General features: G+C 41.4%; 1 protein-coding gene across 1 annotated transcript in view; it reads left to right on the top strand.

Moving 5' to 3' along the window:
• Positions 1-13755: 13755 nt before the first annotated feature.
• Positions 13756-16980, top strand: part of DKK3 (dickkopf WNT signaling pathway inhibitor 3) — a 32725-nt gene continuing 29500 nt past the window's right edge. Inside the window, exons 1-3 of the mRNA XM_074842460.1 lie at positions 13756-13988; positions 15876-16013; positions 16521-16604. Of these exons, the coding sequence (XP_074698561.1) occupies positions 13806-13988; positions 15876-16013; positions 16521-16604 (405 nt within the window). The 5' untranslated portion in view covers positions 13756-13805. The remainder of the gene's footprint in view (positions 13989-15875; positions 16014-16520; positions 16605-16980) is intronic.

Raw genomic sequence — 16980 nt, 5'->3', positions numbered from 1 at the left:
CAAAATATTAGTCACTAGAAAATGCTTTTGTTACAGCTTTGCTGTGTTCCACACTGCAAATATGACCCTCTCTTATCTCTTATCTTTTTATAAAAATGCTAACAGTATCATGGTTTGTGTTGTTCAACAGCAATTCTCATTTTCACAGTTCCTTATCACACAAACACATCTTTTTGCTTCCACATCATTCCCACCACGGGGTGGTGGTGGGGGGTGGACATACAGACCAGTTTTAATCAAACAAGCACAAAGCCTACAACAACTATTTTGACTGTCATTTAAAAGCCAACCTCGCCAGCTGAATAGCTGTAGAGATACCTGTCACATTAGATCAGTCAGACCCAGTTCTGACCCAGGCTTAGGTCCAGGAATGAGCTCAGTGTGCTCCACTGATCAGTCTTCAGCCCAGCCTTCCTACCCTAATTTCAGAGACATCTGTCCATGCCAGCCCAAGCCCTGAAAGGGAATCTCAAAAGAAACAAGAGGAAGGCTGTAACTGAAATCAGTACCAAGAGCTTGCATGTTTCTTAGTTTTCACATCAACTTCAGAATATCTCAGATAAAGAACTAGATGCCACACCGGTGAAAATTAATTAATTAGGGGAGCAGGAAGGAGGGAAACTGCAAGCTGATTTTTAGGCAAGTCTGAAAGAGAAGGCCAACTCTGGACCAGCTGACTAATGTCAGCAGAGATCTTCCCTGGGGGCAGCCATAGCATGATGCCAAGGGAATAAAAGCAGAGACTTGCACAGGGGTATTAGGGTGGCCACAACAAAGAAAGCTTTGAAAGAAGATGATGGTCTGTCCCTTACCCAGCCTGGCTCCTAGGTGCTAGGCAGCTTGTTTGACCACAACAAGAAGGGTGTGACCCAGAAGAATTCAGAAATCATGTGAAATCTGGCCTCTACCAGATTGCATGGCATTGCCCTAAAAAGGCTTTCAACAGCGCTGTCTGTACCAGGGTTGTCTCCTAACCCCAAGGTAGGGTACACAAATCAAAGATCCTCAGTAACTGATACTCTCCATAAGGGACAAGGATATAACCTGTAGCCTATTTGCAGAAAGACATTCAAAAGTGCTGAAATAAAAAGTATGCTCTTGGAAGACTAACTCACTTCTAAAAGCCAGAGAATTCACATTATTCAAAAACTGAAGGGCTTCATAGGTGAAAAGAATGCGATTTGAGTCACTGTCCCAGTAAATGATTCACTCATCCTGAGCAAACCCACAATGCAGATGAGTCCTTTATTGCACTGTCTCCGTGTAGGTGTCTCACATCTGCTCTGCACCCATTATCTCATCTCATTAGAGCATGATCTAAAAAGTTATCATGACTTATTTTGCTGCAGGCTGACAACCATGCTGATTCATTAGTTTATTTTAAAGTATGACTGATAGTTGTATGTCTGTGTTCAAATCAGTCATTGATTGCCTGGCTGTGTAGGACACATCATTAATGTTTCCTCAGCTCCCCTACATTCTGTCTTTGTTACTTTGCACAAATGGTAATTTGTTTTATCCATTCATTCATTTTGGGCAAATTATGGCTGTTTCTTCCTCTCTCGCATAAGACCATATTAAAGTGGCCATTGTTAATGCTTTTGAGAAGTTCTTGATGAATTTTAGTTGAAATGAGTATATTCTTTTCTTTCAATAATTGCTCTCTTTCCACAACTTGTACTTTCAATTCCAGTTGTTCCCTACAGCTAATGAACATGTTGCTTTTCTGCAGGCACTGTGATTTTATTGTTTTTTCTTTGTTTAAAGCTCAGCACATCATCCATCTTTTTTTATTCTTTCTGACAGCCTGTTCCTAAATGATAAATTTGGTGATATGATGTAAACATCTTCCAACTATTCTTTCTTTTTCTACCTTTGCACAGTATACAATCAGCAATGGGAATATATCTTCAGGGCTTGCAGCCTTCTGGAAAGTCGTATTTCTGTAACTTTCAGATTAAGTGAAAAAGCTAAATGCTTATCAATAATGCTTTTTAACAATCTGTGATCCTCTTCAACTGTTGCCATGCAGCCACACATCTATTGATAACATGTATGGCACCTGGCAACAATGGCAAATCGCTCCTCCTCCATTCGAGCTGCTTTGGTGTCACCACTCTGCCACTCCTTCCAGCTGCTGTGTTGCACCATCTGCTGTTTGTAAACCATCTCCTTTTAGTGCTTATTTGTACTTTCTGATGGTTAGTTTTAACAGCGTTTTATGGGCAATGACAACCTTCATGTTCTGGGAGGTCTTGTCCTGATTGCTTTCATGGTACCAGTTTGCTGTTCATTTTCACAGTTCTTGCAGCAATGCAGCAATTCTTGTTGCCATTGCTATCCATATGCCACTCTTCTAGCACAGTTTACCTCTCCTTTGGGTCATTTGTGATGTTAATGTCACCAAGATTTTATTTTGTATGGGGCTGATGACTCCTGTTCCTAAAATGTGACCACAAAAATTTATTTGCACTCCACAGTACCACTCTGGCCCTCTAGTATTTAAATACTTGAAAATAACTTGCAAAACAAAGTACTTGCTGTAATCTTCATAGTTTGGGCATTGCCTCTGCTCCCAGATCCTTTCTGATTCTTAAATAACATAGGATTCAGGCCTCCATCAAAAGTAGAATCCTCCCTTGCATTGAAGAACACAGAAGTATTTGATTTTTTTTAAATCAAGGTGCTTATTAAAACTTTTCCATGTAGATGACCTAGTCCCAGTGCTGTTATTTTAGTAGGTTTATGTTTTATTATGTAAACAATAAAAATTTAGTTTCAAAATCTGGAAGAGATATCACAGTCCATTACTTTAAATTTTAAGATATCCTTAATTTAAAAGAAAACTGTTTAAAAATATTTTGTGTGCATACAAATTTTGTATTAAAGCTAAATAATAATAATAATAGCCCCAACAGATTGCAGATGATGTGAATTTAGAGGGATATGCAGTAATGTTTTTTTCAGATTATATTCCATATGGATTATGAACTTTGCCTTTCATAGTTTAATAGGAATTTAAGTATCTTGCCAGAGAATATTGGAAAAAAAGCTAGAAAATAGCAGCTGAATACACATTCAAGACAGCATGCTGGTTTGAGCTCTTTTATCTTATTTCAGAAAGTACATCTCAGAATATTTATGATTGTTGCCAGCTCCTGCAATTATTTGTTACTGGTTTTGCAAGAGGGTTGGAGCCAATGATGCCAGAACTGATGCCTCCTCCCAAATGCCGCTTTTTAGTGGAATCTCACTCAGATGTCTCCCATGCTTGGGGATGAGCAGCAACTGAAATGCTGCAGGAGAGAGGCAGATCTCTCCAGGGCAGCAGGCAAGTGGAGGGTGCAGTAGGACATGCAGGGAGGGACACAGGGAGGGGGTCTCCCAAATCTTAATGGTCTGTGAGGGGGCTACCAGGGTCCACCACCTTTTCCTTTTCCTAAGCCCTTCCTGTGCCCTCAAATGTGAGAACTTGAATCATTGGTGATCATTTCTCATCAGAAAAGAAAAATTGCAAGAGAAATTGAGTGAACAGGTTTCCACATAGGAATCCTTGTTCTGTTGGCTTCAACAACCACCTTGAAAAGCAGATGATGTGGGGAAATAGTATGCTAAAGTAAAAAAATATACCCATGAAAAAAATGGATCATATAATGATTCATAAGCTCAAGTAAGGCAAGATACACCTATTTTTTCTTAATGAAATACATTTCTTTGTTCTGGATCATTCAACAGGTTTTTCTTGTGTACTTTAACAAGGACCATATGCAAGTTAAATATCAGTGTATCAATGACTTTGTACTTGCACTAGCATCTTTGATGATACACACTCAGCTGAGAATACTAGCTAGTCCCAGTTTGAGCAAATGGATTAGAGCATCTTTAATTTATGAATTTTAAAAGTCAGATCTTTCCAAATGAAGGATTCATGTGTTTTTGTAGCCTCAGGGAAGCAGCCAGCTGTGAATGGCTAACCTTTATTGTGGGATTTCTGTTCTCTTATATTTAATACACAAACTTATTCACCATAACAATCACTAAAAACTGTGGCATGAAACAGTAAAAAAAAAAAAAAAAGTCAGCAATACCCATCCTTGAAGGAATATTAGTGCAAGCAAACTTCAATTCTGTAATGGAAAGATGTACAAAAGACCACAGTTCAGAATGGCAGGCAATTTTAAAACTGGAAATATTGGAGCTGTTCTTCTTACATGGATATAAATAATGATAAATCTGTTAAAATCTGCAAAAGTAAAGTATAATGCCCAATTTTAGCTTGAATTCTGTTCTGCCTTTTTTGAAATAAATAAATCATAATGCCCTGTGATATTAGATACACAGGCACAGGGGAAATACATTCATAAGATATACTTAGAATAGGAAATGGAAAATCAGAATATAGGAATGACTGAATTTCTTATTAGGTTTTATCACAGTTTGCATTTTTCTTTATTTTGAAATGATAATGACATTAAACTAAGTCTACATACTAAACCAGAAAATGATGAATAATGATGCTCACTTATAATGTACTATTTAGAGAGACTGTAAATCTGGTAGAGAAAGACTATATACGTTACAGAAGACAAATTACCTTGTTAGGTCTTAATCAATTATACCTGATGTTTTTGATGACGTTTTAATATACAGTTTTGTATTTCTCCTGACCTCATACATGTTTAAGATATGTGGCTAAACACCATCTAGCATAACACTGACATAGCTTCACTAAATCTACAAGAGGGAAGATTGGATTGCTTGCATGATTGGCAGATCCTTAGAGAACCTGCTGGCTAGTGAGTCATCTATGAAATTGCTGCTGCTGCCAAGCTGTGAACTTCATGTGTATTTTGTTACCGCTTACTTGTTTATCATTTTGAGAAAGGCTTGAGGAATAAATGGTTGTGTGATCTTTGGGGGATTTCTTGAATGCCTAGAATCTGCAAAGATCAAAGTAGACAGTTGATATATGATCTATAAAGTTTTCCTAACACAACTATTATCTTTGTGGGTTTTGGTAGCAGCAAGTGCAATTTATAGCATAAAAGAGGAGAAAACTGGCCAATGTATGACACACATTCTTGGGCAAGGGATGAAAAAATTTTTATCCCCATACACAATCAAAGCACTATTACACATTAGATTCTCTATACTTTGTTAAAATAAGAGGCAAGCAAATAATTTTTTCCTCAAATTAAATGCCTCTTTTTGTGTATTACATGTATGATAAAAGTTCTCCATTTCTCACTGTGCATTTGGTTCTTTCTTCTCCTATGTCCTTTATTCCATGCAAGCACATTTTCTATTTCCATTCTCTTTTAAACTAGCTTCAGGTTTCCCTTCCCCCAGTCATCTGCTTTTCTGAACTAGCTTTTTTGATTCCCTGCTAAAGCTTCACTGTTTTGTCCATGTGACTTTTTTTCATACAAGCACTCCCAAGCACTTTTTCTCTGCAGCTCTTCCTTCACACTGCTTCTCTCTTCCCATGTCCCAAGCCAGGCTTCTCACTATCACTTCAAAAACCATCCCTACTGCTCTAGAGGTTATCTTTTCAATCCTCCTTGTATGGAGTTCCTGTCTACCTTACTTCAGCCCACTTCATCTCTTACTACACTTGGTTCTTTCTCTTGCAGGCATCTTCATGAGTTACGGTTGGCCCAATTTCACAGCAGCTCTTTGCCCATTTCTTGATTCTTTTGTCCCAACTCTCACATATACATGTTATGTTTGCCTATAGTACAATTTCAAGAAGCAGGCTAGGGGAACTGGAGCTAGGAGATGAGATCTGTACCAAGACTTAGGTCACCCCTAACTTCAGGTTATGAAGTGCTGGAGCTAACAGGCCTGGTCACCAAGTAATGTCATGGAATAGACTAAAAAAATTTGACTCTAGGATGGCTTCTCTCTACAGATATCACCTCTGAGCAAAAGGGAACCTGCTTCCCTATGCTAACCAGGCCCTACAATACAATGGTGGCCTGGAAGGATCCCCTCTGATAATGAAAGAATGGCTTAATATTGCTTGATACCCAGCCCTCTTGCTTTTTGGAACTGGTAGCAACAAAGCAATCAACTATCTATCAATTACAAACTGAGTGGAAACATTGATTCATTTCATATGAATCTCTAAAAACTTTCAACCATTACTTACTGATCTGAAATACACTCTAAAAAAGATCAGGAGATAGAGGTTCTGTATTTCAATCCCAGTTTTCTTAACCACCAAGTCTTAAAAACATGAAATACTATGACAGTCCTCATAAGAGTGTTTGTAGTTATGAATTGTCAGCTGTCACTCTCCCCGCTCCCCAGGAAAAATGTATGTGCACACTTCCATGAAAAGAATTTACATTTTCATTTATTAGACAATGTTGCACTTCCTGGATAGTTAGAATAATTTGGCATGCAGAAATTTTGAAGTGTAATTTGATTGTATAGAATCATAAAATCATTTAGGTTGGAAAAGACCTATAAGATCATCAGGTCCAACCGTAAAGCTAACACTGCCAAGTCCACCATTAAACCATGTCCTTAAGTGCCACATCTACATGTCTGAATGCACATGGACAATACATTTGGGTAACAAAAAGATTTCCATCCACTGCCATAGATTTATGGATTACAAATAGAAATAAATACTTTCTTATAACTTTCAGAACTTATTGCCACAAGTCATTATTTTTAAACAGAGCCAATGGCTCGGAGTGGCATTTAAAGTATCTAGGACATTGTGAGAGATGACTTGTAAAAACAGGCCCTGAAAGAAACAGGCCTGTGAGAAACAAGGACTGAGAAAAACAGCCTGAGAAGGTGATAAAGGTTAGCGGGGGGAGTGGAGGCCCTCCGAGCTGAAGAATGTCTCAAACACTTGCAAGTAACGAAACTACAGTCATGGGGTGGATAGTGTGGAAGTCGAAGCTGATAAGGCTGCCCCAATAACACAGGATGCAGCTGGAGGGGGGAGCCCTGTGGAGACAGGACAGTTCTGCTCTGGGGCACCTGGTCAAGTTCCAAGGCCCATCTGTCTGGTGAATGACCTTTGCTTCATTATCCACGAAATGCATGTTAAAGTTAACACCCTGAATATGCTAACGAAGACTAACAAGATCATGCTAATTACATCATCCCATGAAACACCTTACCCTCCCCATCCATGGGATACGTAGGTATGTGGGTCGACCTAGGGGACGGACCCCAGGAAAGTGGGTATAAATCGAGGCGGGGCAAGGGGTGGGGGGTGCCCTGAGAGTGAAGTGAAGCGAAGGAGACTGATGCCTCCTGGAACCCTCGCTGGTGGGATCGACACAGGAACCCAGACTAGTGATCTCTATTCCTCTGTTCTCTCCATCTCCCTCCTTTCCTTTTTCCCCTTTTCCTTCACTACCATTAAGAAACGCAAGGCATGCTGTATTGCTTGCCACAACCCGTTATATAGTTAGCCAATTATCGTGTATCCAATCAGTACATTGTGGGAAGTTAATAACTGTTTGGACTTTGAGACTTGTCTCACCATTGTCCACTCCATTGGGGATTTATGAATCTGAGTCACTTGTCTCCCTCGTCTGAGTGGGACATGACAGACGTGTACTAGAATACAGCCATTTGCCTAAGTACATAATCTGCACACAGAAAAGAGTCCTTACCAGGCTTTGCAGTTTGCGTAAATCAAAGCAAATTCAATATGCTGTATTTCCGTGGTCTGGAAAGCAGATACAGTTCAGAGGTTTTATCTGGTTTCTTGTCACAGCTCTAATAACATCTGATAGGTGACTCACTGCTCCATCCGCTCTGGTCATGAGTAACCAGGACAATACAAGGCACACTAAAAAAAAAAAAAGGCATTGTTGATTAGTTAGGTCTTCAACAGTTAAAACCCGGAGTACCTTAAAAGGAAAATACAGTCCACAAAGCAATAAAAATGAGATCAAAGTATGTTCATATTTCAAATGCATAGCTGCTATCTTGCTAAATAATGTGCCATTAAAACTGAACAATATTTGTATTTGCATAATTCTATTTTTCCTGAGTAAAGTACAGCTGCCACATGATGACTGTGTTTGAAAAGACTGTTAAGGATTTACTGTGTGCTGATAGGTCAATATCTCATAAGTCCTTAACATATGATAATCTAACTTCTAGAAAACTTTACAATCATCTGTGAGAAGGCCAAAAGGAGGTAATAGAGCTCCACTCTAAACTGCAGCTATGAAGATAAAACTAATACAAGTCCCTTTCTTTAAGAAAATAAAATTGAGCAAACCAAAAATCTCTTCTTCAATCTGTTAAAGAAAAGCCCACAAGGTGTTCACCTACACGTGAACGTTACTCTGGTTCTGACAAGGCATGAAGTTAAATACAGTAACTGTTCATAATCAAATCTATGTGTGATACTCTTGCATTTCATAAACAAGGTCTTACTACTTTGTGATTTAATCAACTTGAAGAGCAAGTTAAACTAGAAGGAGGCACAGTTATTTCTAAAAAGTATTAAATTAGGAATTTTTCAGGACCTGTAATTCCAGGAAAACTCTGTCTGTTGGTGTTCTTCTCATTGCAGTCAGGTTTCTCCCAAATATATGTTAGCATTTCACTGTCCTTAATACCTATTTACCTGAGCAAGACCTGACAAAACTATGATTATTAAATGATTCCACTCGAATTAATGGTTGGACTAGATGATCTTCAAGGTCTTTTCCAACCTTGATGATTCTGTGATTCTGTGAATTGCTTTGAAATTGCTAATTCTTTCCCAAATCTTTCCTAAAGCTCCTAGATCTCAGCTAAAAATTTTATGTATGTTTAATACATAAAAATGGCCAGAAAGTTAAACACTGAGCTGACGCAGCAAAATAACTCTGTGGTTTTATATACTTAAAGTTATTCAGTCCTGACATTTATAAGTTTCCATACTGTAAAACCTCATGTGAGTAGAAAAATATTTGTACTACAACTCAGAGCTTTGTAAATCCAAACAATCTGAAAAAACAAATGACCAGTAAAAAGAGCAAGCAATCAATACTGTTATCACATCTTGATCTGTCTGGATAGTGTCTCTGCCATGGAAAACCCCTAACTGATAGTGTACTAATGAATCAATCGGTTTCACCAGGGAATTAAACTTACTGCTGACATGCTAAACAATATTTTTAAAGACTGTAGCATTGATACATAAATTCACTGTAGACCATAAGCATTTGGTTTGTCACTTGTTGCTATTCCACTTCATCAGTTAGCTGTGCTGAGCTTGATTTGCCCTTGGCTGCTGTCACACCTGGCCTTTCAAGCCGCTGTTAGCAGGGACTCATTGGTACAACAGTCTCCTGCTGGATGTCAACTATGATCCTCCACTGACCACCCGTCACTGAGCTGGCCAGCTTTCAGTGAGACACCTACCAAAACCATCATGGGCCAACAGCCACAAATGGGTACTTCGGTGTAGGTGTCCTGCATACCTGGGGAGTAAGGGAAAGGAGCACTGCAAGAAGTAAGGGGAGTAAAGGGGAATTCTCTCTGCAGATGACAGGGTCAGCCTGGCAGCAGGACGATCCCTTAGAGGTATCAGCCTCAGAAGCCCCCCCAGCCTGACCCCAGCCCTGTGGTGCAGCCTCTGTGGGGAAAGTCACATGAACAGCCCAGACACATATGGCTTAAAATGGTAGAAACTGCAAATTTCACTGCTGTTAATTCCCTCTCTTAACTCTGCTCTCCCTCTCTCATGCTCTCCTTACCCCTTCAGCAGGGAATTTAGGCTTTCAGTTCCTGGAATTTTTGCCTGCTGGTGACAGATTTTGTCTTTGTTGTACAGATATTTGATGTTGTTTATACTTGCATACTTCGGAGGGCTGCCTTTTCATAGTATAGGTTGTTTATTAGTCAGACATCTTGCTATTCTTTTTTTTTCTGCAGCTAATTGATTGATTGTTTGCAATACAATTGTTGGAAAGGGAAAAGAACTCAATTCGTAAATGAACATGCAAAGTAACAGATGTTTGAAACACAGAAAACAATATAATATACTGCCTTTAAATGAATAAACAATGTGTGGGAAAAAATAAACCAAACATGCACAACTCCCTACCCTGCTGCTTTCAGGAATATGGTCTTTTGTCTCAAAACTCATCCAACCAGAAGGTGGTTTCTATTCTCCAGAATCACTGATTCAGATGATGTCTGCCTTTGACAAGAGTGCATTCACCATGATGGGGGGCCATTTTTGCCTCAAATCCACCTTAAGGGTTTTGTATTAAGGCTGACCTAAATCTTACAAATGTTTTTCATGTAATATTGCTGGGATATGCTTTTCCTAACTATGTCTTCAGCTAAAATTATTCCATCTTATGATGTCCTTTCTAAATTAATAAATTAATGGCTAAGAATAAATTATAGCTTGGCAAAAAGATCATATGTGTTTTTGTGTAATGTAGGTTTTCTGTGTAATATATGTGTTCAGGAAGAGATGCGCTAGCTCTGTTTGTCTTAGAAAAATATCAGCTCTCTGGGCTGCACCTTAGATATGAAAATTTTTTACAGTCCAAAACATATTCTCTGTTTTTTACATAACAACATTTTAAACAAGACTTTGCACCAGTCCAACATAAGAACATACTATCCATAGTTAATTCTGTGTCCACAGAAGCACACTTTTAAACAGAAGCAGTATTTTCAATACAGACATGGCTTGTTTTCTACTGTAAAAATGCAGTAGAGATAACCTGATTATAGGGTTCTGTTACATTAAACACAGATGAATTTTAATCTTTTTCGATTTTTTTTTGCCACTGTTGCTTTAATCACACAAAATAAAATTGGTACAGCAAATGACCAGAAGAGGTGATCAATACTACAAGCTCCTTCTAATCCTCAGTAATTTTATTTAAACAGAGAGTGTAAGTCCCACTGAAGTTTATGAGAATTTTTCCACTAACTTCAGTAGGAGATAATCTAGGTTTAGCATTTTCAGTATAAGTAATTAAAGTACCTAAGGCCCTCATCTAGGTTGTATGTCAGTATAATTATACAAGTGTAGCTATTTTCTGCACTATTGTATACAGCTATAAGGGTGTATTTTCTACATGGGCATTCAAATTCTGCTGAAAGAAAAAAAAACAGTAACAGCTCTCATGTTAGCTGCATGCTTAACTGTAAATCAAAAAGTATCTGGGCACTAGAACAGGAGTACAGCTTTGGAGGTTTGTAGTAATGCAACCATATTAGAATAAATGTGCACCCCAAATTTTTCCATGTAGATAAATCCTTTTGCATAGGCAGTCAGGACTGAGCCAAGAAAGAAGATAAAGATTAGTCATTACAAATCCTAAGTTTTAGGTGCACTACCATCTATGACAATTTTTCCCTCTTAGTTTGCAGCATCCCTATACCAGCAGATCAAGTGATACTGAGGGGAAAACACCTCGCTCCAAATACAGGGAAGAACCTAATCATGCCAGGAATCACGTCAGGCTGCTGGCATAGTACCATGCCCTAATGTATATACCTGCCTTTCAGTAAGGCTAATGAGCTCAGGCACAACACAGGGTCACTGTGAACTAGACCTGATTCATGTCTCGCCAGCTCAACATATGAGCAAGGCACACCACCCCCGTGCCCATGGCTGTGTTCCTCCAGACACAGTTACAGGTGCAGGGGACTCCAGCAGCTCCAAAGCAAAGTGCAAATCTAAGCAGGTGCTCTAGGGTGCTGCAGGTTGAGCTTAGAAGACATCATCTGGCTCACCTGGCTATAATCATAGTCTGTCTAAAGCCTTGTGAGCACAAAGAAGTTATTATGAAGTAAACCAAGGTGACAGCAGAAAACCAGAAGAGCTGCTCTGCACTGGCTTCAGGTGCAGATCTTCCATTCTGGGACAAAAGTGCACCCTCACTACTCAGCTCAATCCCCATCCAAAGAAAGCTCAGTCGAAAGGAGCTAGGAAAACTGAGTTCAGGTATGTGAAAACAGAGTAACTATGATTGCATTGTAAGCTTATTCCACAGTACTTCCCCATACTGAAAGATGAATGTAGTCTTAATCCACTGCAACAATACCAAATAGTGTATGCCGCAGCATCTCATTAATTGGTCAAACAATGCATGACTTGATATCCTGTCAGCCCTGCCAATGTCAGGGTTGGCTTTTTTAAACCACTTTCATCAAAGGCAGCATGGGAGGGTCTTGCCAAGCCAGAGTTCGGGACTATGGCCCTCATCTTACTGCAAGAGAGGGAGACTTTAGTTCTTTAGACCCACCTCTTCTAAAGTATTTAAGTAATTAACACTTACATATGTTTAGATTGTCTTGAAAATTGGTTTGAGGCCCAAATTTACAAAGATATTACAAGGAAGTGTCTAGTTTCTATTCCATTTCCTTGGGAGTTCGATGACTAAATACCTTTAGGAATTTGGGCCTCAGGTCTTTTTTTAAAATGTTTTCATTGTGTCAGATCTAACATTCAGTTACTCATCAAAGCGAAGAAAATTAAAATTCTAAATGTTACTTAAGTGTCACCTGTACATTGTCAATATTATTATGCTGATTTAAGGCAGTGGATGAACTGGAAACCTAACTATTAAAGAACAGAGGTGGAAAAGAGGAGTGTGTTGCCTAAACATTTCTCTGCCAGTACAGAATTGTTTCAATTGCCATACTTCCTGCAATGTAATGGAACACAGTTAAACTACTAATTCATTCCAGATAATTCCTAACATTCTTTATTACTTAAATTGTGTAGTCAAGAGATTTACGTTTTAAAAAAATGAAACTATTGTACCAATAAAGCAAGATTCACGGTGTGTCCAGAATGAAACCTTCTGTGGCATTCAACAGAAGTATGATGTGCTGAGGGAAGGGTTTCCCTGTGGGGACATGGGGGCCTTCCCATCTCCACTGCTCTCTGCTGCATTTCTGCTAGCATTCAGAGCTGACTGGAGCTGCCTTAGGCTGCCAGTAATACTGGATTTTATATTGGTGATTACTGTAATAATGCACTTGCAGGAAATGTTCAGGACTTAAATAGTTTCTGCAAAAATACTTTACTCGCTGTTACCTCTCACCCAGGCTCCAAAATAAAATGAGACTTACAGGTCAGTTCTCTCTTGGCACAACAATGTTGCTCCGGAGCAGCGAGCTGACTGCAGCAAAAACTGTCCATCAAATTCTTGGGGTGTTGCATGAAGAGGAAAAATAATGTGGAAAGTGGGGAAGATGCAAACATATACAACATGATGATGATGATGTCTGAAACTTTTTACAAAAAAGTTTGAAAGGAAACAATCAGGGAGAGCAGGGTGCTGGCCAGCCAGATTTGGAATGTGTCACCTCTTAGAGACCTGGCTGATCCTCAGAGCTGAAAACATCTCTTGAAAAACTTCGCTGAAGACTGGGAAGCAGAATACATAACAGACATGTCAAGCAGCTTCCTCCATCGTCTTCGCATTAAACCTGTTCAAAAAATTAACAGCAGGAAGGTCCCGGGTCTGAACGGGAAAGTCGCACTGCTCCTCCGCTGAGCATCTCTCCCCACCTCCCTCAGCCTCTCCCACTCCCTCAGCCTCTCTCCCCTCTGTCCTTCCCGCTCCCCCAGGCCCCGCGCCTTGCTTTGCCTCCCTCAGGCCCAGGGCCGCGGGCTCCAGGGGGGCTGCGGGGGCCGGGCCGGCGCTGTGGAGCCGGCGGGGGGCTGCGGGGGCCGGGCCAGGCCGATGTGGGCCGGCGGGAGGCTGCGGAGCCGCCCGCTGCCGCCCCGCCCCACCCCACCTCCGCGCCGCCAGCCCGCACCGCCGAGGGGCAGCGGCGGGAGCGGCGCCACCGGGATGCGGCGGGGAGCGGGGCCGGGGCGGCGATGGCCGCTGCTGGCGGCCCTGCTGGCGGCCCTGTGCTGCGCCGCGGCGGGGGGCGGCGGGCGGCGGCGGGCGGCCAGCCTGGGCGAGATGCTGCGGGAGGTGGAGGCGCTGATGGAGGACACGCAGCACAAGCTGCGCAACGCCGTGCAAGAGGTGAGGGGGGCGGTCGGGGGGGACCCTGCGGGGTTGGGGGGCTGTGGGGGAATCCCTCCCTCCCCCCCGGCCGGGCCGGGCCGGGCCGCGCCGCACCTGCGAGCAGCGCCGCGCGGCGGGAGCCTCTTCCCGCCTTCGCCCACAGCCGCATCCCCGCGCGCGCGCCGTGAGGGGCCGCTGCGCGCGGATCCCCTCAGCTCGGCGGCCGCCGCCCCCCGCCCGCGCGGAGCGGCCGCCCTCCGCAGGCCGCGGGCGCAGGTGGGGGGTGCCCCGGGGGTGCTTCCCCCGCGCCGCCTCGGCACCCTCCGGCTGCTGCGCGTCCCCGCGGCGCGGGGCTCTCCGGGCGGGGGGTTGCGGCGCGGGGGATGGCGTTGGAAAGCCGCCCTCTTGCAGCGGTGCGGGCAGATAGCGAGGCAGAAATGCGGAAAACCCCTCCGCCGGGATCCCAGAGGGAGGAAATAACTGCCCGTGGCAAGGGAAGGAGCGAAGAGTTACTTTATTGTCTTTGTCCGGCAGGAACTAAGACGCAAGTGGTTACCCCCAACCAGGATTCAAAGGTGTAAGACAGTCCTGAAAACGCGTGTGGAGAAGCGGCTTACTTTTGGTGTAATTCTGTGTCTTGATCTCACATTGCTTGCCCAGAATCGCACAGGGTCTTTCAAAGCCAGGAACAGTCTAGACGCCGAGCCATTGTCTCCTATCGCTGTCAAAAGACTGTTCCTGCATTCCCCTACTGCGCTTTTTTCCCCTTCATGATAAGAACCTTCCTTCCAAGTTCTTTTCCTCTCATTCCAAAATACGTAGTCCGAGAAAGCCTTTTACGGACAACCCACTGAGAAAACAGACCTTTGTTTACTATAATTAGATAATTTCTGAACTTTTACTGTCATCTGGACAGTTGCTGAAATCCACCTCTGTCATCCACTTCATTTAGACTGCAAACACATTGAGACAAACAATTTTTTTAAGTATTCTTCACAGTGCTGAAAATATGCTTTGTTATAAATAAGGATGTAGTCAAAGCTTCTATCTCTCTTATTCTTCCTATTGTCGGTTCTGGGTTGAGGAACGGTCTGTAAACAGGACAAAATGTGGATTGTCTGAGCTGTGTCTTAGCAGATAAATGCTTTACACTTAAAAAGGTTTGCAGCTGTCATTTAAAATAAACAGACACACCATAAAGAGAAATTTTGCCTTGGGAAAAATTCTGTTGTTCAGCCCGCCTGAACTTGTGGCCTCCTAGCTCTGTTAACAGCAGTTGCAAATAACAAAGGGACAAGACTTATTGGGAGTTTGTGTTGTTTACAAGACTCATGCCCTTTTGCTAAGCTTACTATGTTTTGGGATTCAGAGAGCGCTCCTCTTCTGTGTTGAGTCTTCATCTGGCAGACAGAGAGAACTGAAATAGAGAATGAGACTCTGGATGTGTGTATGCTGCTCTATAGGACTGCTTCTGTTGACTTCAAGGGGCTTTGGCTATGACTCTTTGTCCTGCCAGAATATTTTCTTTTCTTTGTCAGATGGAAAAGTCTGTCTTAAGTGTTTAGTGATTTTCTGGGAAAAATAGAAAGCTGGGCTCTTGGCTGGCATCAGCCTGTGGAGATACCAAATTGTCACTAGTCTTTGCACACTTTTTCTTCACGGGGACTGACTTTGGCTTAAACAGCCCAGAGCTCAAGGGTTTAGCTCTCCACTGTTTTTCTAGTCCATTAAAAGAGTTGCTGTGGTTGTCTGAAACAGCAGAGTAAGCATTCCCATACAGGGGGATCTGTACCAGCAGCACCACATAATGAAACAGGGTGTTACTGAGGGCTGCACAAGAAGTGTTGGTTGTTCTCTTTTGTGTAATTGTTGCTAATTTTCAGTTGGTTTATTTAAATTTGGCAGATGGAAGCTGAAGAGGAAGGGGCAAAAAAACTGTCAGAAGTAAACTTTGAAAACTTACCTCCCAACTACCATAATGAGTCCAACACGGAAACCAGAATTGGTAATAAAACTGTTCAGACTCATCAAGAAATTGATAAGGTATGAGAAAATACATGTAGCAAACTGCTGGTTCCTATGCAACCTTCACTTCAAAAATAAAACCAATTTTGCCCATTTTGTGGAGACATAAGATAATTTGGAGTACAAACTTTCCCAATGATAATTACTTCGGGGTTTTATTGTATCTTATTTGCTTGCCTATTCGCTGTGTAGGGGCATATGTCATAAAAGGTTAATGTGAAATAAGAGTTTATTTTTAAAAAAGTGCGGGCTAAAAATAGAACACAGGTACAGCTATTACATGGGTCATAAAAGAATGACCATCTCCTGCTCAGTTAGCTTCATTGCAGTGACGTTTTAAATAGATAAGGGGTAGCTTTGTCGTCTGCTTTTCCCCCCCAGATTAGGATTTTATATGAGTGACGCAAAATGGGAAAAAAAGGAGGGAGTAGGGATGAGTTAATTATTGCAGAATGTAGGATTGAGAGTAACTAAAGACTAATAAAAAATACCGTCTGATATTTTGTTCTTCTTTTGCCACATCAGGTTACAGATAACAAAACTGGATCGACAGTTTTTTCTGAGACAGTTATTACATCTATAAAAGATGGAGAAAACAAAAGAAATCATGTAAGTGAACACATTTTTCATTTTGAAAATTAAGCAGATACTTGGGGTTCATGATTCAGAAGAAGATGAGCTAGTTCATCTAGCAGAATTTCTGAGTTCCTTAAAACACACAAAACCATTAGGGGTAAGCAGTCAAAAATGTTTTTGTTGTTTAATTAATTTAATTTAGGAATATTATATTATGAATTGGAAGCAGAGTTTCAAAGTTGTGGTTAACTGAGGTGCTTGATCTGAATATTCAATTTGCCTGTCAAATGTAAATGTTGTACTCAAATAGCAAAGATAGTTACACAGCCCTTTCCAATGAGTGTGAATAAACCCTTAGTATAACAGTACTTCATGTATGTCCACTCAGTGCTTTTGGATGTCATTAAAA

Source organism: Strix aluco, chromosome 16 (assembly GCF_031877795.1).
Source record: "Strix aluco isolate bStrAlu1 chromosome 16, bStrAlu1.hap1, whole genome shotgun sequence".
In the NCBI taxonomy this organism is placed as follows: Eukaryota; Metazoa; Chordata; class Aves; order Strigiformes; family Strigidae; genus Strix; species Strix aluco.
This window is presented reverse-complemented; position numbering and strand designations above follow the sequence as displayed.